This window comes from Macrotis lagotis, chromosome 2, assembly GCF_037893015.1.
Source record: "Macrotis lagotis isolate mMagLag1 chromosome 2, bilby.v1.9.chrom.fasta, whole genome shotgun sequence".
Taxonomy (NCBI): Eukaryota; Metazoa; Chordata; class Mammalia; order Peramelemorphia; family Peramelidae; genus Macrotis; species Macrotis lagotis.
Window position 1 is genome coordinate 32,143,320 of NC_133659.1, and position 27,390 is coordinate 32,170,709.

General features: G+C 50.1%; 1 protein-coding gene across 1 annotated transcript in view; it reads left to right on the plus strand.

The window, feature by feature from the left end:
- Positions 1-875: 875 nt before the first annotated feature.
- The window catches only part of PIK3R3 (phosphoinositide-3-kinase regulatory subunit 3), a 58,275-nt gene continuing 31,760 nt past the window's right edge, over positions 876-27,390 (plus strand). Inside the window, exon 1 of the mRNA XM_074221539.1 lies at positions 876-1,198. Coding sequence (XP_074077640.1) covers positions 1,051-1,198 — 148 coding nt within the window. The 5' untranslated portion in view covers positions 876-1,050. The remainder of the gene's footprint in view (positions 1,199-27,390) is intronic.

Consider the following 27,390-nt stretch of genomic DNA (forward strand, 5'->3'; position numbering starts at 1 on the left):
CAGGAGGGGAGAGGGCCCGGGGGGGGGGGGGGCTGGGCCGGGTCTCCGCGCGCGGCTGGGGGAGGGGCGCCTGGCCCGGGCACCCCGGGGACGGCGCGGCGTGCCCTCGTGGAGCCCCGCGGGCGGCCACACGCGTGTGTCACGCGTGTGCGGCGCCGCGGGCCGGACACGCACGTCCGGGTCCGCGGGGGGCGCCTGGGCTCCCGCGCCTCGGCCCCTGTCTCCGGGCAGCGCTCGCCCGGGCTCGGCTCCTCCCGGCTCGGGCCGGCCCCGCCCCCTCTGCCGCGCGCTGTCTCCGGGCAGCCGGAGCCCCCCGCGCGAGTCGGGCCGAGCCGGCCCCGCCGAGCCGCGCGCTCCCCCGCCCCCTCCCGGGCCCCGCCCCTTCTGCCTTTGTCCCGCTTGGTAACTGGGATCCCGACCAATCGGCGACACACCGGCCGGCGCCGGCCGCCCTCCGATTGGCCCGCCGCCGGGCGCGCAGCCTCCTCGCGCGGCCTCTCCCGGAGCGAGGCAGACAAAAGACGCAGGCTCCCGGCTCCGGCAACCGGCCTCCACCAATCGCGGCGCCCCGCTCTGCCCCCCGCCCTCCCCCCGCGGCTCCCCGTCTCCCGGCCTCGGCGCCCGGCGCCCGGCCAGCTCTCGGATCGTACCACCGGCTCCGCGGGCGGGAGGGGGGGGAGCAGCGGGAGGAGGGGGCCGGACAGGGGGAAGGCCGGCCCGCAGCGGCCCCCGCCCGCCGGCGGCCTGCGCCCCTGCCCCCGCCCCGCAGCCCGGGCCGCGCCCCGTGGAGCGGGTGGCGGCGCGCGAGGGGCAGGCGGCCCGGGCTCCCCTCCCCCCGCGCCCCCCGGCCCGGGCGCGTTGGTCTCTCCCGGGCGGGGGGGGCGGGGCCGGGCGGGGGGGAGGCGGGCGCGCTGTCCACTCCCCTCCCTCCCCTCCCTCCGCGCCGTTAAAATGAAACTCTAGTGGCCGGAGCCGGAGCCGGAGCTGGGAGCGCGGCCGGGCCGGGGCGGCGGGCGGGCGCGGAGCCCGGGCGGCGGCGCGAGCGGAGCCATGTACACGCCGCCCTGGGGCATGGAGCGCGAGGAGGGCGGCGAGGCGGAGGGCGAGGGCGGCGAGGCCGGCGAGGCGGAGGACTGGCGGGACGTGACCATGCCCTACTCCACCGAGCTCATCTTCTACATCGAGATGGACCCCCCAGGTGCGGGGCCGGGCGCCCCGAGGCGGCCCGAGGGACCCCCCCGGGCGGGGGAGGGGGCGCGTCCGGCCCCGGGCGGGGGGAGGGGCGGGGCCCCGCGGGGGCGCTGCCGGTGCGGCGGGGGGACCCCTCCCGCAGGTGAGGGGAGCGGGATGGGGGATGGGGACCAGCTGGAGGGGGAGGGGACGACGGCCTCGCTGAGCTCATCCTCGGCATCGCCCCCCCCCGCCGCGGATGGCGGGGGGGGGGGCGAGGACCCCCGCCCGGCCCCGTCCGGCGGCGCTCGTAGGTGGAGAGGGGCCCCCCCAGGTGCGGGAGGGGGGCCCCGGCCGGGGGGGCAGCGCCCCGCTGAGCTCATCCTTCCGCCGAGGGCCCCCCCCCCGTGCGGGGGGCAGCGCACAGTCTGCTCCTCTGGGCTGAGGAGCATCCTCCCCCCAAGTTCGGGGGGGACCGGCTGGAAGGGGAGGGGAGCGCGACGCCGGGCTCCGATGAGCTCATCGGTGTGGCGCTGGAACCCCCCCAGGTGCAGGGGGAGCGGGCTGCGGAGGGGGAGGGGAGGCACCCCGCTTCCCCGAGCTCATCTCCTCCGCGGAGGGGCACTGGGGGGGGCTGGCGGCGGGGGGGATGCCCGGCGTCTCGGAGAGTTCATTCAGTTGGACGTGGAGATGCCCCCCCAGGTGCAGTGCCCGGCGACGATGAGCTCATCTTCTGCATTGAGATCCCCCCCTTCCCCGGGCGCTGAGGAGGGGGCTCGGGGCGCAAGATGCCCAGCTCCCCCCTCCCGCAGGGGCCCGGGCCCCCTCCAGCTCCTCTTCTACGTTTAGATGCCCCTCCCCAGCTTCGGAGAGGGGGGGAAGGGCCGGGGGGCACCTATGGAGGGGGTTGGGGACTGCCTTCGGGGGAGGGGATGCCAGGCTCCTTGGAGCCCATGGGTGTGGGAGGGGGCCGCTCCGGGAGGACGATGCCCAGGTCGGCCAGGGGAGGGCCCGGAGGTCAGCTGGGGGGGGGGTCCGCCTCGGAACGGCCCCTCCAGATGCCAGAGGGGAGCCGGGCACTAGCGGGGAAGGAGGAGAGGACGCCCTCCCCGCACCCCCCGGGGGGCTTCCGCCAGCCTCCCGCGGCGCCCGGGACCGGGTTGGGAGAGGGAGGAGAGGGCGCCCCCGCCCCTGGGAGCCCCCCCCGGAGGTGGGCCGTCCAGGTGCCCGGCGCCGGCCCCTCCTTCCTCCTTTCTTCCTCCTGCGTCCCCAGGGGCGGCCGCCCCGGGCCGGCTTCCCAAAGTTTGAGGAGAGCCCCGGGACTCGGGCTGCGCGGGCTGGGCAGAGCCCCGTGGGGGGCTCCCCTCCCCCTCCCCGCTCCTCGCCCTCCTCCTCTCCTGATCTTATAGCTACCTGTCCGGAGCCCTTGGACCTGACACTCACCCCAGGGCCGGGGGGGGGGGCGGGGGCGGGGCCATCTCGGGGTAGGGGTGTGGCAACAGCCCCCCCCCTTCTTTAGCTTTCTTAAGTGGCGGCTCGGACGTGCGCTCCGGCGCTCAGTTCTGCCTTTTCTTTGATTGTGGGGCGCAGGGGGAGCGGGCTCGGGGCCGGGGCTGGGGATGGTGGTCCGGCCTCCCTCCCCCCTCCTCCCCGGCATCCGCCTGCCAGCCGGGGCTCCCCCCCCCCCCGCCCCGCCACTCACTGGGGGTTCCCTCCCCCAGCTTTGTCCCAGGCCCTCCCTTCCAGGTTTTCTTTCTCTGTGGAGGGGGGGCAGGAAAGGGAATCTGAAAAGTGGGGGGAGGCAGAGGGGGGGGGGCTTCTCTCTTTTTCTTTTTCCAGTCCATCTACGGGACTGTTAGATGTTGGGTCTCATGCCTGTGTCCATGGCGCTGGAGCCTCTTGATTTCGGACAATTTGGGGGGGGTCGTCTCTTTGACTCCCCGGGGTTTTTTTTGTTCCTTTGATTTGTGTGTGTGTGTGTGTGTGTGTGTGTGTGTGTGTGTGTGTGTGTGTGTGTGTGTGTGTGTGTGTGTTAATGTACCGAGGCTGAGCTTGCAAGAGAGGGCAACTTCATTGACTCTTGAGATTGTGGCCAAGCAGGTGCCTTGCCATGATTTTCTGGAGAGGTCTGAGATTGGCCCCCAAAAGTCCTCACCCCTAAAACCTTTCTACTGACCTTGCTGTCCCTTAGTGATCCACAGGAACTGTGCTAGATAGCTTTGATAGTTTAGTTGTCTCCACCTCGTCATAAAACGGGTCATTCTGTGATTTGTGCATTAGAACAAGATACGTAGCCCCTTGGCTTTAATCTTTCTTTCTTCCTTTTTCTTTCTCTTTCCTTCTTTTTCTTTCTCCTTCCTTTCTTCCTTCTTTCCTTTCTATTCCTTTTTTCTTTCTCTTTTTTTTCTTTCCCCCTTCTTTCCTTTTCTTTCTTCCTCCCCTTCCTCCCTCTCTCCCTTCCTCCTTCCTTTCTTCTTTTCCTTCTTTCCTTTCTTCTTTTCCTTCTTTCTTTCGTTCTTAGATTCTTCCTTTTTCTTTTTTCCTTCTTCCTTCCTTTCTTTTCTTTCTTCCTCCCTCCCTTCCACTCTCCCTCCCTTCCTTCCTTTCTCCCTCCCTTGCTTCCTCTCTCTCTCCCTCCCTTCCTTTCTTCCTTCCTTCTTTTCTTCCTTCCTTCCTTCTTTCTTTCTTGCTTGCTTTCTTTTCCATCCTTTCCTTTCCTCCTTCTTTCTTTTCTTTCTTCCTTTCTTCCTTCCTTCCTTCCTTCCTTCCTTCCTTCCTTCCTTCCTTCCTTCCTTTCTTTCTTTCTTTCTTTCTTTCTTTCTTTCTTTCTTTCTTTCCTTCCTTCCTTCCTTCCTTCCTTCCTTCCTTCTTTCTTTATTTCCTTCTTTCCCATTCTTATGGAGCATCTTGCTTTTTCTCTGCCTCGAGTCCTAGATTTCTCCGTTATTAAATCTCTGGTCGAGGATGGAATGGCAGGGACTGCTCAGCAATGTTTAGTCAGGTTTGCAAGAGCTATTGGTCATTGTGGGTATTTTCCTTCTTTGTTTTCTCCCAACAGAAAAGACTTTCATCTCTTAAATGTGTTTGTGGTTTATAGAACCAGAAATGAGCATATCGTTGGTGTGTGCCCCAGCTAATAAAGCAAGGTTAGGGACTCTGGATCTTCGCATTGCCTAAGCTGCATTGTTCCCTCTGTCCTTTATAGACCTAGCAAAGGAGGCTGCTGGGGGAGCGGGAGGGAGGGAGAGAGGGGGGGAGGGGAACAAAAAGTACCCCCAGGAATTGTTGAAACTCGGAGCCTAGTTACATGGTCTGATAAGGATTTAGAAAACAGGTTGCCACAATCAAGGTTGTTTGATTGGTAGAAACTCAATGGTTGAGGTTAGTTAAAAATTTCATGGCTAGCTTTGTCATTGTCAGAGATTAAAGCTTTAATAGTAATAATATCAGCGGGCACTTTACAAATGCATTTATCTCATTTGATCCTCACAAAACCCCTGGGAGCTAGGTGCTGTTATCATTCCCATTTTACAAATGAGGAAATTGAGGCAGGCAGAAGTAAATGGACTTGTCCAGGATCACCTGATTAATAAGTGTGTGAGATCAGATTTGAACTTAGGTCTTCCAGAGCTCCATCTATAGCCACAGGAAAGGTGGTGGCTGTTACTTTGAAGTAGACTGGACTGGAGTCAGACCTGGGTTCAAATCCCACCCAATTCCAATATTTATGAGCTCTGTGATCCACAGGAAGCCACTGAGCCCCTCATGGCCAGGCCACATGACAGGGTTTTTCTCTTGAGGGAAACAGAGACAGCCCAGTCTTTACAGAACTCTTTCCAGGCTGGTCCGGTCTACACTTTCCTGCTTCAGGTAAACTGAGCCAGATCACTCAAGGGAATCCTTGAATGATTCCTCAACATAGGCAGATACAGGAGCAGCCCCAGAGGGAAGTGACTTGTCTAAGGTCACTGAGTTAGTGATAGAGTCAGGATTCTGCCTAGGTCTTCTGACTTCTAGGTCTGTACTTTCATCACCCCGGGCTATTTATGGCTGTGCAGCTCCAGCCTCCGGATAGGTGGATGGCTGCATCCGGCTCTTTGCTGGTGATTTGGATGCGTTTGCAGAAGACCTTTTAGTCCAATGATTCTCCAATCTCCTTGTCTGACTCTAAACTCTCTGCTGACCTCCGGTCTCCCATCTCCTGGTGATCATCTTGAACTGGATATCCAGTAGACTTCCCAAGCTCCACCTGACCAAACTGAACTCATTATCTTTCCCCCAAACCCTCCCCACTTCCAAGCTTCCCTTATTGTTGAGGACAACACTATCCTTCCACCACCACCACCCCATACTCCTGGACCCCTCAAGGCCTGTGGATTTCACCCTTACAGCATCTCTCCTGATTGCTGCCACCTTTGCTCCCCTTAGGGTCCCCATCATCTCTAACCTGGACCACTGCAGTAGATGCTGGGGAGGGAGGTCTGCCTGCCTTGAGTCTCTCCCCATATCCAGGCCATTCAGGCAACAAAGATTTTCCTCAAGCACAGATCCAATTGTGTCACCACCATAACCCTATTCACTAACCTCCAGGGGCTCCCTATTACCTCCAGGATAAATTCTAAAATCTTCTTTTTGGCATTCCAAGGCTTTCAAACCTAACCCCCTCCCACTTTTTCAGTCCAATCCTTACCCCACTGCAGCACCTTCCCCCCCCCCCCCCCAGCCAAATACACATATACATATCTGTAGTAGACTCTTTTTAGGTTTTAGGTGGACCTTGAGGCAGCTAGGAAAGTGGAATTGAGAAGGGAATTAATTGATGCTCTGACTGGTTGGTGAAAAATAAATCTAGTTAGGGGTTCATAAGTTGCAGACTAGAAACCTTTCTCATCCCTCTGTACTTTGTTTCCATTTTATCCTGTCTCTATCTTATTTATACATAGTTGTTAGCATGTTGCCCCTGCCCCAGTCAATTTTGAGCTCTTTGGAAGTGGAACTGACTTTTTGCCTCATTCTGTCTTAATAAATTCTTGTTGACTAACTGCCTAACAGACCCTCTGTCCTTTCCTGACTCTCACTCCCTGCTCCTTGTCAGATCTCTTCATATCTCTGGACTCCATTTCTTTCTCTGTCAAATAAGGGAGTTGGATGAGCCAACCCTAGGGGTTGGTCCCTTTCAGCTCCAAAGTCTGTGATTATGAGAACTAGGCCTCATGTTTGCCAGCTGGGTTGGGGACTGCAGTCAGACGTGGGTGGTGGGCAGACTTGGGAGCTTAGTGTGAGTCAGTACAAGAGGATGGCAGCCCAGGAAGCTGGTGTGATTATTTTTTAAGGCTGCCTCATTCATGAGGGATTTCATGTCAAGAACCTGGGTGGTGAAAGTCCCTGCTCCTTTCTGGTCAGAATGGATCTGGAGTGTGACTTAGCTGGAAAGGTGCTGTGACATTTGAAGAGGAACCTTGACAAGTGATGCAGGAGCCCAGACGCTGGAGCCCTCAGCTGAAGGCCCTGGATGTATTGGAGAGGCAAAAGAGGATTCGGTCTGAGGGGCACACGAAAGCTGCCCCCTGTCCCCCCCCGCCCTGTTCTGGGAGGGCTGCTCTGTGGAAGAAACTGTCCCTGGCAGTGGGGCTTGTTTGGAGGCCAACAGACTCAATGCTGGGGAGGGCCAGACCTGATTCTTGATGGCCTATGCCCTGATTACCCTTTATTTAGTCTATTATTGAAATCTCAGAATCTTATTGGGCGCTTTGACTATGTGATGATTGTGGATTGGACTACCCTAGGTGAATGATTTAGTAGCAGCCTTGTGTTATTTAGTAGTAGAGCCATGGAGTCAGAAAAAACCTGCATCCAAATCCTCATACATTTCCTCATACACTTCTAAGCCGTATGGCCCTGGGAAAGTCACTTCCCCTCTTCCTATTTCAGTTTCCTCAATGGTTCAATAAGAATAATACAACATTGACCTCCTACAGTCACTGTGAGGATCAGATCAAATGAAAAAATATTTCTGAGGGCTTCCTGCAGGTCTGACCCATAGTAGGTGCTTATTAACAGCTTAATTAGATGGGCCCGTGGCTGTGATTGTTATCATTACTTTTATTATTGGGAGGAGGAATACATAGGATGGTTCTAAAAGTTCTGTAACTTGCATCGTGATGGCTTAGTTAGCAAAATACTTTCCTCCGAGCAGCCTGCGAAGATAGCCATTATTTTTATTCAAATGAGGTAACGTATGTAAGTGCTTGGAGATTGAATAAATTCTAGCTATTGTTTTCCAGTTGAAGAAACTGAGCCCTCAGAAGGATGACGAGTAAGTGGTCCCTAGGGCCCAGCTCTAATTTGGGGCTCTGCTGAGGTGCCTGGTGTCTGTGATCTTGGAAACTCTCCTTGCTCCTCTCAGACTTTAGAGATCTGACTGAAGCCAGCCTTGGGGAGCTAGGTTGGCCATAGAAAAGGGCTTCTTTTCCAGCACCTCTAAAGCCAGCCAGCCAGAGGGCTCTCTGGAAGCCTTGACTTATGTGCCCCTCCATCAGCCAGCGTCCCTATGGTGCTTGAGGGTGGATAGACTGCATAGGGAGTCCCAGGGAGTCCAGGCCCTAGGCTATCTGCTGAGGATTACAGTGAAGAACCAGGATCACCCAAGATCAGGAGTCAGATGCCTTGTGTTCTTGTGGAGGGGCCAAAGTAACTTTTCCCCTCTGTTTGAGAGGACAGTTTGCGTGAAATAAGGCAGCCTTCTTCATGAGGCTGCAGTCTGGGAAAGTGAGAGGATGAATTTTGGGGCAGTGGTGGGGTATCACAATATGACCACTGTACAGAGCATCCTCTAGAAAGGGAAAGGGGCTGGCCATTGTGCTCAGCAGCTGCTCTCTCTAGGTCATGGCCTGAGGAACCAAAGTGGACAAGGCTAGTGCCCACAGCAGTTTTTGCTGAAGTTCCCCCTCGGCCTTGTTGGTCTTACCACTCCGTGGCCTACAAAACAGGACAGTCGTCTAAAAATGGCAAGCAAAGTCCTCTTGGAGCAAGCCAGATGGACAAAGTTTGCAGAGTAGAGTGAGCCAGGATGGTGGCTTCATAGGGAAACTACAATACCACAATAGCACACAGCCCTCCCCTTTCTCTTGGGCTGTGTCAGAGAATTCCCTCCCACTCATTCCTTTCCTTCATCCCTTCTATCATAGCAGCTGGTGGTTCAGTCTGTCTGCACCACCTGGCCAGTCTGCCCAGGGTCATCGCAGCTTTAAAAGTCTCTGGTCCTTGGCCGGGCTTGTCGACCATCCCTTCCTTTATCACTCCACTTCCTCTCATAGCCACCTTTCACCTGAGTGATGGCCAAAAGAAGTCCCTCATTTCTCACCAGTGATGGCAAGGGCCTCTGGAGACCAGGGTTCAGGAAGGAGCTGCCCCACAGTCTGGGTGCCAGGCAGCCATCTATCTGGCCTTCTCAAAGGACATCAGCAGAGTCTGGCTCTGCTTCCATAGGCAACCCAACCCATTCGGGGGCACCTCTAATTTGTATGAAATTTTTTCCATCATATAATCTAAATCTGCTTCTTTGCTGTATTATCTCTAATTCTAAAGAATCCTGGGATAAGTGAGTCAATGTCTCCTGGGCAAGAGCTTTCTAATACCTGAAAATAACTTTCATGGACCCTCCCCCTCATTTGTCTTCAGACTAAATTTTGTTCTCCCCCATTCCCCACTCCTTCCTCTGATTGATCTGTGGCATAAACTCCTAGCTACCTTCATCATCTTGTCTTGAATGGGAGTGCCCAGAATGGAACCCCATATCCAGAGTTTTGGGGGGGCATCCTGCATCACAAGATCACACTCACTTCCTTGGGTACTGAGTCACACTGACCCATCGAGTTCCCAGTCGCTTAAAACCCCCTGATCTTTTTCAGACAAATTGCTATCAAGTCCTATCTCCCCAACCATATACTTGTGAATTTAAAATTTAACCTCAATATAAGCCTTTATCCCTATTAAATTTCATCTTATTAGATTCTTCCCTTGTCACAGCCTGTCAGAAATTTTGTGTCCTGACTGTCATCCATTGTATCAATTATCCCTTCTAGCTTTGTCCTTTTCAAATTTCATAAGCCTGATATCACTGCTTTTATACTAGTCGTTGATTAACAGAATAAGATGGCCCAGAGCCAAGCAGAGCCTTGGGGCTGTCCCCATCCCTGGAATGACTTCCCTCCTTTCCTCATCTCTTTCTACTAGGGTTCTGTGGGAATCCTTTACTGATCTCCCCCCCACTTCTTCATTGATTTTCTCTCTCTCTCTCTCTCTCTCTCTCTCTCTCTCTCTCTCTCTCTCTCTCTCTCTCTCTCTCTCTGTCTCCCCCTCCTTCATCTTCCAGTTCTCTCTCTTTCTGTCTCTACCCCTCTACCCCTCCCTCTTCCTCCAGTTATCTCTGTCTTTCTTTCTCTCCTTCTTCTTAGTTATCTCTCTCTCCCTCTTCTCCCTATATATCTCTTTCTCTTTGTCTGTCTCTCCCCCCTCTCTTCCTCCAGTTATATCTTTCTTTCCTCTCCTTCCTCCCTCTCTCTCCCCCCTCCCTCTCCTCTTCTTCCTCCTGTTAAAGCTTTCTTTCTCTCTCTCCCCCTCTCCCTCTCCTTCCTGTTCTCTCTCTTTCTCTCTCCCTTACATACTTTCTCCCTCTCCCTCTTTATGTAGTTATCTATTTCTCTCTCTCTCCCTCTTCCTCCAGTTATCTCTTTCTGTCTTTCTTTCTCTCCTTCTTTGTTATCTCTCTCCCTTCCCTCTCTCTCTCTCCTCTCCCTCTCTTGCTCTCTACCTCTTCCTATTTATCTCTGTCTCTGTCTCCCCCTCCCTCTTCCTCCAGTTATCTCTCTTTCTTTCTTTCCTCCCTCCCCCTCTTCCTCTTATTATCTCTCTCCCTCTTTCTCCAGTTATGTCTGTCTTTCTCTCTCTCTCCTCCTCTTTCTCCCCTTCTCTCTCTCTTCTTCCTGTTCTCTTTCTCTCTCCCTCCCCCCTTCCTCCAGTTATCTCTTTGTTATCTCTCTTTCACACACACACACACACACACACACACCTTCTCTGTCTTATTATTGTAACCTCCCAGCAGAATGTAAGCTCTTTGAGAGGAGGCATTGTTTTTTATTTGTTCTTCATCCCACCATTATTGCCTAGGAAGTTAGCTGTCTTCCTCAGATTCTTCATATATATGTGTGTGTATTAGATTGGAGCACTCAGAAGCAAGATTTTTCAAGTTGACAATGAATATTAATGCTTAGGGCACCTTCCTGTCTAAAATTATGAGGCAACCATTGCCACTTTCATGGGAGGAGATGAGCTCCTTTTCAAAAGGAGGGGATGCCATCAAGGTGGGACTTGGTCAGGTCCAAGTTGCAGCAGACAGCTTTGGAGACCCTTCCAATTCTAATTTGAACCAAGGGAGAGGAATGGGGCTGGGGGGGGGGGGACTTTGTGCAGTGATCAGAGAGGATCCAGATTATGAAAAAGGGGACACCTAGGCCAAAAGAATGGATAAGCTGACCACAGGCAGAGATGAAAAGGAAGGAAAAGTCCCAAAAGGCAAAAAGGAGCTCATATTTGAGCGATGGGGGAGATCATATTGATTGGAAGGGGCAGTGGTCAAAGCTACAAGCCCTTGAATGTTCAGCCTTTGGGTCTCAATCCAAGCTGTTCAAATTCACTCCATTGTATTATTGTTTCCCATTTTCATGTTGTCTAGAGAGTAGCATGAGAAATGTTCTCAGGTGTTTTATTAAAAATCTAGAGATCAGGGATAGCTAGGTGACGCAGTGGATAGAGCACCGGCCCTGGAGTCAAGAGTACCTGAGTCAGGAGTACCTGAGTTCAAATCCGGCCTCAGACACTTAATAATTACCTAGCTGTGTGGCCTTGGGCAAGCCACTTAACCCCATTTGCCTTGCAAAAACCTAAAAATAGAGATCACCTAGATTTACAAGGTTCCCATGATCCACCAATTTAGGAACCTGATTAAAAAGGGGTTAGTTTGGCATGATCTATTCTTCTGAAGCTGAACTGGCTCTTGGTGGTCACTGCTTTCTTTCATTTTTAAAGAAGCTTTATTAATGACTTTTAAGTTATCACAGTCACTTTCCATGATGTGTTTCACCCTCCCTCATAATAAAGAAAAGCCATTCAAAAGCAACTTCATCTGATGGTCTCTGCTGAGAGGAGGGAAGAGTGGATTTTATCCAGAACCAAATTTAGTCCTCAAATTTAATCCAACCTCAGCGGCCCTTCTATATTGTCTTCCTATATTTTATCATACTCACTAGATAGGTCCTCATGCTTTCATTGCTCTGCATGGCTTCTGTTGGTGATTTCCTCAACTCTGAAGTCTGAGGATCCTCCCACCTTGGTCTGTGTACTGGAGGTCAGTAAATCTGAGGCAAGTTAGAAGATAAAAATCTTAATTAGCATCAACTGACAGGTTTGGCTGGTGGATCACCACCAGCCAAACAAAGGGAAGGACACATATTGAGAGTTTTACACAGCCTTAGGACTGGCATGGTAGACAAAAAGAGCTTGTCAGATAAGGCTACTCATCATGCATTCAACCTTCCTTCCTTCCTCTCTTCCTCCCTTCCTCCCTTCCTCCCTCTCTTCCTTCTTCCCTCCCTCTCTTCTTCAGGGTTAAGTGACTTGTGCAGGGTCACACAACTAGTTTGTGTACATAGATTTGAACTCTGGTCCTCTCAACTCCAGGATTAGTTCTTTATCCACTGTGCCTCCTCAGTGCCACCCTCATCCACTTTCCTAACTTGGACAGCCTGTGAATTGGAGGAGAATGTGTTAACCCTTGGCTTAGAACTTGTTAACCTTGGGGTTTCAAGAATTGTGAAAATTAAATTTGTTCCAATGGGTTAATGAATTTCTCTAGTATTAGTCTTATCAGAATATCCTGGTAAGACGGGATCTCCAAGATTGTAGAGGCCTCCTTCTCAGCTTGTATAGGATTCATCTTGCTGAATAAAATGCCAACTGAGTGGTCAGTTTACATAACCCAATAACTCTATTTCTTTGACTTCCATGATTACTTTTTTCTGGTGAGATGTATCCCCCAAATTCACAGGCAGCTTCCCTTACAATTCACACTTTTTCCTTATTTCTCCATCTCTTGTTTTTTATAGCCCAAATCACATTTCCCAGTCAAAAAATTAAAAATCTAGAAATCACAAGGTTCCCTTGATCCACTAATTTAGGAACTCGATTAAAAAGGGGTTAGTTTGGCATGATCTATTCTCATTAAAATTATGAGGCAACCATTGCTACTTTCTTAGGAGGAGATGGGCTCCTTTTCAAAAGGAGGGGAACTGTTTTTTCATTTTCTGCTATCCCCCAAAGTGCTGCTGTGTATCCACTTTTCAGATGGAGACTCTCTGTCTGACCTCCTTGGATAGGATCAGTTTTATTACCTTCACACAGAATTTTAGATTGCTTTGGACCCATTCATGATTCCACCAGGGCTAGAGTTAGGGTTGTTGTGCCCGTCTCCCCATAGCCCCTCCAGCATTTTCTTGGTCCTTTATCTTTTTTCTTGGCTTTGAAGAGGAACCTCAGCTTCATTCTCATTTGCATTTCTCCTCTCACTAACTTTGAGCACTTTTCCATATATTTGCTGCTATTTTGCATACCTTTAAAAAGGGTTCTTGTCTCCCTTCCCTCCACCCCTTTATCTTTTGAGGAATGGCTCATGCTCAGTTTTTAAATCAATTCCCTTGATCTTCTCAAAGTCTGGTGTGAGATGAGAACTTCTTTTCAGCACTCCACACTTCTTGCATTGGGATCTTTTTCTAAATCTTCATTTTTTTTTCATTTCCTAGAATGGAAATTCAGAATTATGCCTTTTTTGGAAGGACAGATGAGCATTAAGCTCAATGGCTTGGGAACTGCCAACTCTCCCATAACTTCTTCCTTATTGTTGCTTTGAGCTTTTTTCTTTTTCTTTTTCTAGTTTTTGCAAGGCAGTGGGGTTAAGTGGCTTGCCCAAGGCCACACAGCTAGGTCATTATTAAGTGTCTGAGGCCGGATTTGAACTCAGGTACTCCTGACTGCAGGGCTGGTGTTCTATCCACTGTGCCACCTAGCTGCCCCCAAATAAATTCTTAATTTAAAAAAAGGCTCAAAGCAGGCAGCTACGTGATGCAGTGGATAGAGCACCAGCCCTGCAGTCAGGAGTACCTGAGTTCAAATCCGGCCTCAGACACTTAATAATGACCTAGCTGTGTGGCCTTGGGCAAGCCACTTAACCCCACTGCCTTGCAAAAACTAAAAAAAGAAAAAAGAAAAAAAATTTATTTTATTCTTTCTACTCCCTTCCAAGTTGGAAAAAAAAGGAAAAAAATAAATCCTTGTAACAAATATTCAGAGTCAAATGATACCAGTACCCATGTTGACCATAACCAAACCTACCTGTCTTGCTTTGTCCTGTGAATTCACACTTCCTCTGTCAGACTATGCATAACCTCCATTGTCATTGGTCCTGTTGAGATCATTTCATGGATCAGACTTCCAGTCTTCCCACATAGTTTGAACTTTACATTGTTGCTATTGCATAAATTCTGTTCCTGTTCTTCTCATTTTAATTAGCATCAGTTCATACAAGTCTTCCCAGATTTCTCTGAAACCAACTCCTCCATCCTTTCTTATACGACAATAATATTATATTATGTTTATATACCATGAATTCATCTAGTCATTCCCCAATTCAAGGACACTCTTTTAGTCCCCAGTTTTTTGCCACTACAAAGAGAGCTGCCATAGCTCCTCTAACCATGCATTAATGTGCCCGTTTTCTCATGGTCCATCCAGAATTTTCAGTTTCTTCTTTGACCTCTTTGCCAATCTAATGGGTTCTGAGATAGAATCTCAGAGTTGCTTTAATTTGGAACTTTTTTTCATGTATCTTTTGAAAACTTGGACTTCTTTTGAAAACTATCTCTTTGTTCCCTTGAACCATTTATCAAATGGGTAATAGCTCTTGTTTTTGTAATCAGTTCTTTATATATGATTGGGGAGGATGGTGGTGCCCTCAGGTCTACTAGACCTTTATCAGAGAAACATGAAAATTTTTTAAAAATAAGGTTATTTATTTATTATAAATATTAAATAATTTTAACAACATTGCTTTTGTACAAAAGCAATTTTGTGTAATCACAAGTGTCCATTTTCCCTTTTGTGATCTTTTTCATCCCTTCATGTTTGGTCATGAACTCTTCTCTCTTCCTGTGGATCTGACAGGTGATTTCTCCTCTGCTTCTCTAGTTTGTTGATGATGTGACCTTTAATGCTATATCATATATCTCACATCTCTTGTTTATCCTTATTTGAAGGCCCTGTGATTTCATCCATGTGGATGCTTCCTGACATAGGTTGCTATCCCTATGGTGATTTTGACCACAACTTTTCATTAAATCATTGATCATCTACTGGAGAACCCTCTGGGTTGTTGAGCATTTTGGTTGGTCCAGGGATGCCGGGTGCATTATTGCTGGGTCTTCCATGTGTTGTCTTTCTAGATTTCTAAGGGGACCAGCACAGGTCCTGATTGGTATAAACAGCCATGTTATTTTATTTCTCATTGTATCTCTTCATTGAGCTGGAACCAATGACCATATTTTATATAATTATAGCTTAGAGCAGTACATGTGACCCCTTCAGGGATTCCTTGTTCACACTAATGGGGACCTAGCTATGATGGCAAAGAGTCCTGGGATTGGATCCAAGCTCTGCTCTTGCCCCCTGAATGACCATAATCTCTCTGAGCCTCAGTATCTCACCAAAAATCAATAGAGAATGTCAGGCTCAGTTCCTTCTTTTCTTCCCCCATCTCTAGGATTGAATCCATGATTATGTTCTATTAGCTTTGTTTTGGCTAATATTTCTTTAATTTTTAGTTTATATTGGTCTCATTTTATTATCAATAGCCATGTTCTTTGCTGAGAGAATTTGTTCTCTCAGATCAAGTAGGTCATAGAAAATATACATTTGAATCTCAAATATGTAGATATTGGCAAAATTCCCAGGCTTGTGACAACGTGGAGTTGAGTCAGAGCTTGCAGTGTAGATAGGGCCAAACGGGATTTTCAGGAGGGTTACAGGGACTACTTCAGGGAGTTTTGGCAAGACGAGCTCAGCATTGTTGAATTTTGAGGGTCCTGGGCATACCCAAAGAAGCTGACCACCCTGATGCTGCAGGGTAGCCTCCTTTGTGGAGGCTACATTGCCAGATTCATGGGAAGCATGGGAGGAGGCTGAGTGGATCTAGACTGTTGGGCCTCCTCGTTACTGCCATTATGTAGAGTCTGTTGTGTGACCAGGCAATGATGCCCCACCTGGGGCCTACCAGGTTCCGTTGGTTGGTTCCACTGTGCATTCCTTAGCCTGCACTCAATGGCTTGGGCCTAGCCTGCTCTTCACAGGCAAGTTGTCCCCAATCCAGTCCCACTGGTTATGGGGTAGTCCCTAGGAGGGGGAGCAGAGTCCCCAAACCCACCACTCAGACCTGACAGGACTGAACTGGAACCTGGAGGCTCAGCAGGTGACTACTCCCCTGAGGCAGGGAGATGACCATGAACCTGCCAACTCTAGTCACTCAGTCACTGATAAACATTTATGAAGCTCCTATGATGGGCCAGTCATTATACTAAGTTCTGGAGATTTTAAAGAAAGGATTAAGCCAAACAAATGGGGGGAGGTGACATGCAAACAATTATGTGCAAACAAGATATAAAGAGGATCATATAAAGGGGGATTGGGAATGACTTCCTACTGAAGGGGGGCATTTCATCCAAGACTTAATTTAATCCTGGAGGCAATAGGGAGCCACTGGAGTTTTTTGAGGACAGAAGTGATATAGTCAGAGCTGTGCTTTAAGAAGATCCTTTGGCAGCAGAGTGGAGGATGACCTGGAATATGGAAAGACTGAGGCAGGGAGACACCCCCCCCCCCACACACACACACACACAGCAGCTATTACCGTAGTCCATGTATGGGGTGAAGAGGGTTTGCTCCATGGTGGAAGGACAGTGTCAGGGGAGACAAGGGAGTGAAAGTGAGGGCTATTCACTCACAAGCCCCAGCTACAAATTGGGTGTGGGTTGGGGGGGTAGAAAGGGGGAGACAGGGAGTGAGAGTAAGGAGTTGAGGGTGACACCTGTTTAGGGGCCTCATTGATTGGGAGGATAGTGGTGCCCTTAGGACTAATGGATTAGTTAGGTTGGGGGGGGAAGACAACGAATTCCTTTTTGGGCCTTTGGAGTTGACAATATCTGTGAAACATCCAACCCCAAGTGGTCAGTAGGTAGTTGGAGATGCCAGACTGGGGATCAGCAGAGAAGTGGAAGTAAATTTGAGAATCAGCAGATAACACCATGGGATTCACTTCATAGAATCACCAAGTGACACAGCTCAGAGACTGATGCGAAGATGCTCTGGGGCAGAGCTCTGGGGGACACCTTTAGTTAGAGGGGACGATCTGGAGGATCCAGTCAAGGAGACAGAGAAGGAGAAGCCAGAGATGTGGAAAGAGAACCAGGAGGGGAAGGGGTTGTCCTGAAACCCTAGAGAGGAGAGAGTATCCAGGAGGAGGGAGAGATGAACAAGTCCAAGAAAGATCAACTAGATGGAAGGCCACTGGTTTTGGCAACTGAGAGATCAGTCTCTTAATGGGTACTTCATATATATAGAGAGAAGGATTTCTAGTCCTTTATGTTAAAGTTTCTAAAAAAACAACGGCATCCCACATGCCTGTAAAATAGGCTCTTTAAGAATTAGAGGAGCAGCAGCGTAGGAGTTTGTATCTATCTTTCTCTCTCTCTCTTCCAGCCACCAAATCTCCGAAATCTGGGTCACTGCTCAGAGAGGGCCACTGGGATCTTTGTGGTGGTAGATTCTGTTTTTGAGTAAAGGTTTACTCTTGGCCTGTTGGGGCGTCCTGATCGGCTTCAGGTCAGCGTTTGTCATGGCCCTCGACCAGGGGAAGAGGGTGTCCCTTAAGACCTCAAGCCATGAGCTCTATGGCAGGTTCCCTTTTTCCTTACGGTGGAGGAGGGAAGGACAAGGATTACCTGAAGGAGAAGGAGAGAATGGTATCAGATTCCAGAGGGGAGTCTTTGGAGAAAGGGTCAGAGGTGAGAGGGGAAAGCCATTCTGGACATCGAGTGAAAAAGTCATCTTGTTGCTGATAGACATCTTTTTTGAGGGGAGGGTTCTCCCTCAAGAAAAACCCCCTTCTGAGATTTGGTAAATGAAATAAATTAGGCAGTTGACCCTCTGCAAAGAAAGTTTTTGATAGTATCCATGGGTTTATAACCACACTATTTATAATGTGAACTGGAGGAAATGAAAGGTTTGATTAGAACTGTTGGGACAGATGGAAGGGGGAAGACTCTCCCTACTCCTGGAGATGTTTTAGGAAAGGCCTCTTAGAAATTCAGTCCTTGACTTTGGTTCCTCTCTTGGAGTTCTCTGTGGGCTGATGGGCCGGTGGCTGACTTGGAGGGAGTGGGGGGGAGGGCGATAGGCTGCAGGGCCCCATGGGAAGCCCTTTTCCTGAGGCCCAGGCGGGGGGGGGGGGGGGGCATGCTTCCAGCTCTTTGACTGTCTTTGTTATCTGCTGCTGGGAAATGGGTTTATCAGAGAAGTTTTTTTACTCTTGTAAGATCCTAATTTTCAGTGAGGGCCTGCCTATTATTTCTTTGGAAAGGAATATGACGTCAGTCACAGGAAACTGTCTCTGTTCTTCTCTCTTTGATCTGGATGATGAGCACTCACGGGCTCTTTTCATTGGGAAGAATATGGAGATTGGAATATAGGCCAGGGAAGAGAGGGGAGCTGAGCCCAGACTACTCCAGGGGAGGGGAGGGAGGGGAGCTCTGTCCTCAGTGCTGCCCCTGCTGAGAAGCAGCTGACCTGGGAGAGGGAGGTGCTTTTAAAGAACATGTGGGCATGCATGTGTCTTGTGGGTTGTATGTGCCTGTAAGTGTGTTCATGCATGTGCACAAATATATGTGTATGTGTATCTAAATGTAGACAGACACACAAGAGTGGGAAAAGGAAGCACTGGCAGCTAGGGGAATGCGGGATTATTGGGGACATGAAAAATAGAGAGGAAGGAGAGAGAGAGAGAGAGATGAGAGGGAGAGAGGGAGGAGAGAGAAAGAAGAGTGGGGAAGAAAGATATGAGAAAGATGGAGAGAGAAGAAAGATGAGAGAGGGGGAGAGAAAAATAAGAGCTGGAGGGAGAGAGATAGAAAGATAGGAGAGGGGGAGAAAGAGAAAGATGCGAAAGAAGAGAGAAGAGAGATGGAAAGAGGAGAGAAAGATTGAGAGATGGAGAGAGAAGAAAAAAGATGAGGGGAGAGAGAGGAGAGAAAGATATGAAAGAGATATGAGAGAGACATGAGAGAGACGGTCAGACAGAGAAACAGGGAGAGTCCCAGGTGTGGGAGACAGCCTTATGCAAAGGTGTGGAGACAGGAGATGGAATGTGGAAGGGGAAGAAGAGCGAGTCCAGCCGGTCGGTCAGTGGTGCTAGTGTGAAGTATGGTCAGTCTGGCTGGAGCAGCAGGAGCCGGCCTGGGGGATGGGGCTCCAGAGGCTGGCCAGAGGGAGAGCCTGGAGGAATGGCCAGGGACACCCTCGTTGACACCCAGTTTGTATTTGCCATTATCTAAGGAACATTTCTTACTGTAATATGAAGGCAGCTCATTGTTCTCTATCCAGGGTTGATGCGCTTATTTTTTTCAACCCTTTCCTGATCATTGCATTTCCATAGAACAGTGTCCTATGTAATCCCATATATTTTATTTTCTGCCTTCAAAAACCTCACTCTGGAGAGAGGAAATGCTATGACTCGGGTCCTAAGAAATGTTGCCCAAGTACTTGCTGACTCTGCCTGCTCTCCTTGTGGACCAGAAGAGGGGAAAATGGTCCATCAGAACCAACACACATCAAAAAAGTCTGGCATTGTAAGCAGCAGTATTCCCTCCCCATAACCCCGGCCTCAGCAGAAGCCTGGCCAGGTTGTCTTCTTGGGGCATTGTTTCCCAGGCCCTGGTCATGACCAGCTTCCCAGATTTTTCTAAACAGTTACTTTTTCCTTTAGATTCACAGTTTGTTTAGCTGTTTCTCAAACTGTGGGCATCTCTTGTTTTCAACCCCTTGCTAGCACAAAAAATGTGGTTATAAATGCCTTGGTGTATGTGGGGCCTCTTTTTGGTTATTGACCCCTCTGGGGGCATGTCCCAAGTCTCAGTAGATGCATTAGTCCCTTTCTTTACCTAATTCCAGTGTGCTTTCAGATTGGTTGGACCTACTCACAGCTCCACTAACAATGTATCAGTGGAGGGGGCAGCTAGGTGGTCCATCTTCACTCAAGTGACTTTACTAAAGGACAAGTCCACTTCCCTTACTCAAGGCTTCCAGTGACATCTTGCTTCCTGGGAGGCATCCAGAGCCCCTTGTAGCCCACCTTTCTAGCTTGTTTGGTACTAGTTATTCAACTCCCATACTCGGAGGCCCAGCCAGATCAGCCCTCCTCTATTTGTCATATTACCTTTGTTCTGGCTGTACCCCAAGTCTTAAATCCTTCCTTCCCACCTCTGTCTCTGTGGGAGGCCCATCCTGACACCCCAGTAGGGGTGTCTAGGTGGTGCAGTGGATAGAGCACCGGCCCTGGAGTCAGGAGTACCTGAGTTCAAATCCAGCCTCAAATACTTAATAATCACCTAACTGTGTGGCCTTGGGCAAGCCACTTAACCCCATTGCCTTGCAAAAACCTTAAAAAAAAATGTATCAGGCACTGTCTTTCCACTCCAACACTGACTGGGCTAGGGAGTGAAGTGAACCACAGCTGGTTTGGGGGCTAGTGGAGGTGGCGGGGGGGGGGCCTGCTAACTGCCCAGGTCCAAGCTGATGGCCACCCCTTAATGACTGCTCCAGGAAATCTCCCCAGCTCCTCTATGGGCACCTCTCTCCCTCTTTTCCCCAAAGATTGATTGACCAAAGGCTTCACTTGTTACAGTCTTGTTAGCTATCATCTCTGACATTCCCTTCTTTCTTCTCCCAGGGAAGGAGCCTGCTCAAAAGGGGAAGAAGGAGAGTGTGGCATGCCCTGCTCTCCTAAAGCCAGGCCACACCTGCTCCATGTGCTTGAGCCTGGGGCTGAGGCTAATCTGATGGAAGTCACTTAGGAGAGAGGCACAGGCTCTTACTTGGGTATCACTGAGAGATCAATTTAATGAGTTCAGCATGGAGAAGTGCACTTAGATGGAGGTTCGGGATCAGAGGGTAGGGTGACCCACGTGGGGGCCAGAGAGGTGAGGGTCACTGGTGTCCTGGGGTCAGTTCAGGGTCTCCACTCAGGACCATAGGTCAGCCAGGCTAGGGAACGGCCTCAAGTTCAAGCAACTGGGTCAGAGGGCTTCTCTCCCTGCTCTCTTTGGCAGCCAAGGGCAGGCTGGGAAGGTGAAATGGACCACCCTGGAAGGCTGGGAAGGAGGGGGTGTTGTAGGCTTTGTTCCAGGCCCAGCAAGCCATGGGGGAGGGATTTGCAGAATGCAACCAGAGAGGTCTTCAGACAGAATCTGGATGGGCACTTGGTGGGGGGGTGGAGATGGCATTTGATTCTGGACCAGAAGCTCCTGGGAGCCCTTCTGATTTTGAGATCCAGACTCAGTTCCTATTCTTCCCTGCTTCTTCCTAGCTTTGTGACCTTGGAGCCAGCCACTATGATTGCTCTGGACCTTGGTTTCCTTATTTGTTAAATGGGGATATTTTCCTTACTTTATGGAGTTGTTAGAAAGAAAATCTTAAGGAAAGGGTGATGTAAATATGAGAAGCAGCTGTGCTTTTATTCCTAATTCTGCCCCTCTAGAACTGAAAAAAATCAAAGAAAACATATCTATCCTTTTATTTTAAATATGAGACTGAGAGACCTCCAGAGACTTGATCTGTGTCACAGGGCTACTGAATGGGAGAGGAACAATCAGCTCCAACACAACTGTCACTGTCTCCTCCAGACTCTCTTCAGCCTGGATACTTCAGGGGCCCCCTGACCAGTCGCTCTCTGTCCATCTTCACTCAAGTGACTTTACTAAAGGAAAGTCCACTTCCCTTACTCAAGGCTTCCAGTGACATCTTGCTTCCTGGGAGGCATCCAGAGCCCCTTGTAGCCCACCTTTCTAGCTTGTTTGGTACTAGTTATTCAACTCCCATACTCTGAGGCCCAGCCAGATCAGCCCTCCTCTATTTGTCACATTACCTTTGTTCTGGCTGTACCCCAAGTCTTAAATCCTTCCTTCTCACCTCTGTCTCTGTGGGAGGTCCATCCTGACACCCCAGTCTTCCCCATCACCCCCCCCCTCTTCTATGGGTGACCTGTCTTTCCAATGAGAATAGGCTTTTGGAAGACAAGAGTCCATTTTTGCTTAACCCTGGGCCTGCTACCTGAGAAGAGGTCTTGATGAGATGCTTGTGGGTTCGTTGATTTGTCCCTCCTCACTGGAGGGAAAGCAAAGGCAAAGCTTTGGGGTAAAAGGAGGGCCTCCTAGAATGGGTCAAGCCCTATGTCCAGCTCTTTACTCCTTGGTTCACTTTGGTTGGGCCAGTTACATTCCTATTCCAGGCCTCAGTTTCTCCATTAGTTTCAATGGCAGCTGAAATTCCTCCAGGTCTAGGTCTACATCATGATGACTCTATGTAAAGCCCTTTGCATGAGAGAGCTTGGGGACCTTTCCCTGGTGTTTCGATGAAGCTTTGATTTAGACCAAACCAGAGTTGAGAGAGAACTGATCAGAAAGGAGTTTCCCAGAACCCCTGAGTTGGCAGGACCCCCAAGGCCAGCCTTGCCTGAGCAGGACTCCCCTTAACATCATTCCTAACTAGTGACCAGCCCAACCACCTTCCCAGGAAGCTCACTGGGTTTGTGCTTTTTGAAATTCTGAGTGTTAGGAAGTATTTCTCTCTCCTCTCCTGTTAATCAAATGGCTTGGGGCTAAGCACAGATCCCTGGGCTTCTCCACTATAGACCTCCTGTGATATCAGCACCAGGTAATTAGTGATTGATTCTTCTTTGGGTCTGGTAGTTGAATTTAGAGCACATCTCTTCAGGTTGTTCACAAGAATGATACACCAGACCCAGTCATCTCCTTCATAAAGTATAAGCAGACCATATCTCTAGTATTCCTCTTCTCATCCAGTTTGTTAACAAAAATGGAAGTGAGGTGTCTGGTCTGAACTGGTCTTGGTCTGAGCATTTGTCTGGGACCCACATCCCCGAACATTGATTTGGCCCCATTGGATCCAATGGACAGGCCATTCTGTAATTGGCAGGTAACCATGAACAGAGGGAGGGTGGCATCCAAGTTTGGGGACTCTCATGAACTGGCTGAACAATCCTTTAGGGAATCGCTAGCTGAGTCTCTGGTCCTCATTTTCCTCATTTGCCAAATGAAGAAGTTGGGTTAGATGGTCAATTAGGAGGCTTCTAGAATAGTCTAGAAGAGAGAGTGCCCTTTTGAGGGTGATTACATGAGCAGAGAGGAGGAAACCAGTTCCGGAGTCAAAGTCAATAAAACACAGTAAAGGGGTGGGAGAAGGCCCTGACACTTATGTGCTGTCTCTGTGGCCTTGCACCTCAGTTTCCTCTGCCATTCATTTTCTAACCATGACCAGAGCTCTGCTGCCAGAGTGAACCTGGAGCCCTTGAGGGGGCACCCTCTTACTTTGTGCTCAGCCTCATTTATTGGGAGTCTTTGCCCCACCCTCAGTAAGATCCAGCCAGTCTGGGTCAGGGCACTTTTTCCTGATGGAGTTGAGGTTTCCCCTCCTGTTGGTTCAGACTTCCAGTGATGCAGGCTGCTCACCCCCTGGCCTCAGGAATGAGGGGCAGGCAGGGAGTCAGACTCTGCTTCCAGGTACAGGGAGGTCACTCTTCTCTTCAGTCCCTAGAATGAGCAGACCAGGAGGAAGGAGGGAACAGGTTTTGTTTTGGGTTTTTTTTGTTTGTTTGTTTTTGCAAGGCAAATGGGGTTAAGTGGCTTGCCCAAGGCCACACAGCTAGATAATTATTAAGTGTCTGAGACCGGATTTGAACCCAGGTACTCCTGACTCCAGGGCTGGTGCTCTATCCACTGCGCCACCTAGCTGCCCTGAGGGAACAGGTTTTGAAGGGATCCCAACCTTGCCATTAAGGGAGATAAGGGCACTCCTAATCTCACCTGCCCCTCCCCGTGGCCTTCTGGACTAGATGTATGACCATGGACTAGTTCCTTTACTTCTCTGCCTCCGTTTCCTCATCTGTAAAATGAGACTAAGAATGCCTCTTGTTACCTGTGTCAGGTAAGGATCAAATGAGATATAGAAGGAGTTGAAAGGGCCCTCTCAGGATGGATCTATTAGGGCTATTAGAGGTCACCCTTGCTGGGAATTTGGGATTGTTAGAAAGTACCCCACTATTGCTGCCACCCACCCCCACCCCATCTCCAGGCCAGTGTTTGGGTTATTCTGAGGGAAACTTGACAGGCTCAGGGTAGAGGTGGAGTGAGGAAAGGCAGAATGGCTCCTATTAAAAAAGAAGTGGTGACTGACTCCCAGCCAGAGTGTTTAAAAAAACCCAAACACTATTTTTATTGACATTTTTGCTAATTATGTCATTTATTTACAAAGATCTCTCCTGCACCCCCGAAAGCCATTCCATTTACCAAAGTTAGAGATGTTGGAATAGTTCAGCAAACCCTCAGTACCTTAGCCATGGCCTGTGTATGCTGTATTCCATACCCATTAATCCCCACCCCACCCCCAGCTTTACAGAGAAGATTGGGAATATCTATTTTCTCAGCTTTTCCCTGGGGAGGGGGAGTCAAACATGATTTTCATGTTTACTCAGATTTAGTTTCAATTATTTTATTCTTTCTGTTTATATTTTTAATCAACAAGCATTCCCAAGTAGCCAAGCACCCTAGGGATAGATAGATACAAAGGTATAAATAATCCCTGCCCTCAAAGCACTTATATTCTATTGGGGGGGAACCCTAAAATACATCATTTATCATATTTATAAAAACAAGGTAGGTTTTCTTTTTAATAAAAGATCTATGGGGAAGGGGGTCAGAAAAAGATTGGCATAGAGATTGTTGGAGGATTTGAAACCCCAGGTGAGAAGGGAATGAATCCCAAGCATGGCAGGCTACCTGGAGGAAGGCATGAAAATGGGTGAAAGAATGAACAAGGGCTTTCCATGTCAGATACTAGGGAGTCACAGGAAGTTAAGGAGTGAGGGGCATCCCATGAGACAGGAACCTTGGCAACTCTGTGGAGGGAGGCTGTTGAGGAAGTTTCTGTAGCAGTCAAGAGAAAGGGGCAGAGATAGAGGGGTAAGTAGGGTGGGCATGAGGAGGGGGAAAGGGACAGACAGCAGAGCTGCCAGGAGTTAGATGTCCAAGCTGGCCCTATCTGGGAGGCTGACCTCTGGCCTGTCATCTGCCTGCCTCTGCAGCTAAGTCTTCCCCTGCTCCTTCTTCCTTCTTGCTCCCATTCCCTTTGCCCACACTCCTCCACCCTGGATGGGCACTCACTGCCACCTCCAAGGTGCTGCTGGTGGGCATTTCTTGCCCTCTTTGTTTACCTTTGGGCCCTCCGGGAAGGCTGCTCCATTTGGTCTGGCCCAGCTGGGGCCCAGGACCTCCTGCCTCTCCCTTTGTAACTGCCTCCCCTCTCCCCATTGGGCATCTCCACCTCTCTGTTTTTCCTCCTTGGTCCTTTTTCTGCACTTGGATCATCAGTTCCTCTGCAGCTGCTCCAGCCAGATCCCTCCTGGCTCTTCACGCCCTCTGAGCCCTGAGCTTCTCCTTGATCGCCCCTCACCCACTCCTCCAATCAGCTGGAAGGGTTTCTTCTGTTCAAAGGATCCTCTTGACCCCTGATTTTAAACTCTCATTTCTTCCAGATCCTGTCCTGACCCCTGGTTGCCTTTAATCAAATACCAGCCACCTATGTTTGGTTCCAGGCCTGCCCGGCTCACCTTTCTTTTTCTATTCCCCAAGAATTCTTATTCTATTTTTGGTCTGAAATGACATCATATTTGCTCTTTCCCCAGACTTGTTAACTAGAGGACACACTTTGCTAAAAGGGGGGAGTGGGCAGCCCCACAAAATCCTAGGATTTGCAGACATAGGCCAGTATACCCTACCTAGATCGTTATTTTCTTTACAGCTTATGTGACTCTCCCAATCCTGTCCGTGCAGTCTGGCCTGGTACCAACAATGGGTCAGTACTTGTACCAGGAGGTCCAAGTCATAGGACCAGTGCCAAGAAACTCCCTAAATACACTGAAATTTTCAGGAGTATCTGGGGCTCCCTGGTCTAGTCAGGAGACCCAACACAGCTACCAGCTCAACCACCAGAGACCCCTGAGCTTCAGGGAAGCAGAGGGCAAGGACCTTTCTATAAGAAATTCAAACATAGAGAGCCTTGGCTCCTACCATCTTGGAACAAAATGAACCCCATGGCTCTTTTTGGAGTATGAGTTCCACCTGGTTAGGACGAAAACCTTGTTTTGTTTTGGATTTTAACTCTGTTTTGTTGTTGCCTTTTAATATTTATTAAGCAGAGCTGTTTGTATACAGCTAGGTCCTTCTCCCTGGAAGTGGCTAAATATTCAGATTTGCACTATTGAAAGTTTTAAGTCTATAAAAATAAATGGTCTTTGGCTCCAGTCCATTGGAAATCTGTGTGCACTTCGGGGGATTCTGTATTCACACTCAGTGGGACCTCGATGTCTGTTGACCCCATTCAGGCAGCCTATACCCTGTGGTCCCCCCCCAACTATCTGCCAGAAGGAGGGAGCTGGATTTCATTGGCTTCTGGAGTCAAGGGTCATCATTACTATCACTTAGTTATTTCCTGCCCCAAGTGCCCAAAAGAACTTGGCCACCCGATCTCCACTCTGACAGCTGTGTCCGAGGAAGCTGGTATCTGACCCAGACATGGTGGGGAGCTGTCAGTGATAACAGTGACATTGGATAGGGTGCTTCAGGGCTTGGAAAGGGCCTGGCAAGATGGGCACCCCAGGGGTTATGATCTGCACTTGGAGGGGGGTGGAATGGCTGCTCAAGGAAAAATGTCTTGCCTATGCTTATATCTATCTCTCAACACAGAATACTGTGGGGGCGGGGGTCGTCGAGGCCAGGACTAAACAGGCCTTTCCCAACCTCAGGGAGGAGGGCTCCTGGGCCTTCACCTCCAGGATTCAGCATTGTTGTCTGATGTAGCAAGAATCTCCTTGTCTTCTCTCTATTGTACCCACCAATTCCCTTTGATACCTCAGTGACACCCTCCCTTCCCCAGCCCCCCTCTCTCCTTCCCTGAGTCCGGCAGTGCCCGCAGGAGTGGGCACACTGCCCATTCCTGTCTCTTTGCCATCCTCGCTGCGGGGAAGCTCACTCCCTTTGACGATGGCCATCTCCAGCTCGGGGACTCTGGAGGCTGCTGGTGGGAGAGCTGCAAGGGACATCCCTCAGTGGTCATGCTGAGCAAGAATCCCCTCAGTGACAGTCCTAACTGTACCTGTAGGCCTGCCAGTGCACCTCTTTCTCTAGGACACTGTACCCCACAGCAGCCTGGCTTGCTTCCCCGAGGTTTGCCAGACCTCTCCAGCACCACCTCCTCTCTTAGCTTCCTGGCTTCCTCCTCCGCTGGCCATTCCCACCTCCACCCCTGGGGAAAGGAACAGCTGTGGGCACTCAGCTCCCTGGACATGCACCCTCATGGTTGGGGTTAGGGCTAGGGCTTCCCTCCCTCATTGAGGCCTGGAGAGCCTGGTACTCTCTGCCCCATACTCTGCATAATGATTACTTAAAACTCTCCCTTCTCTGCACTCCTTCAGTCCTTTTCCTGTTCCCTCGGAGTACAGAGCCTCACTTCACCAACTAAGAAGAAAAGCAGACTTCCCTGAGCTCCAAGTCCTTCTCCATCCCTGGTTACTCCTCCTTTGCTCAAGTTTCTGAGGGAGAGTCCTCCTGTCCCCCTGCAGTCCTCCTCTCCTTCAGTCCTTGATCACCTTCCCTCTTCAGCTGACTTTCTCAGATCATGCCCTGTTTCTTTCTCTCTTTTTTCTTTCCCTACTTCCTTCCTACCTTCCTTCCTCCCTCCCTCCTTCCTTCCTTCCTCCCTCCCTCCTTCCTTCCT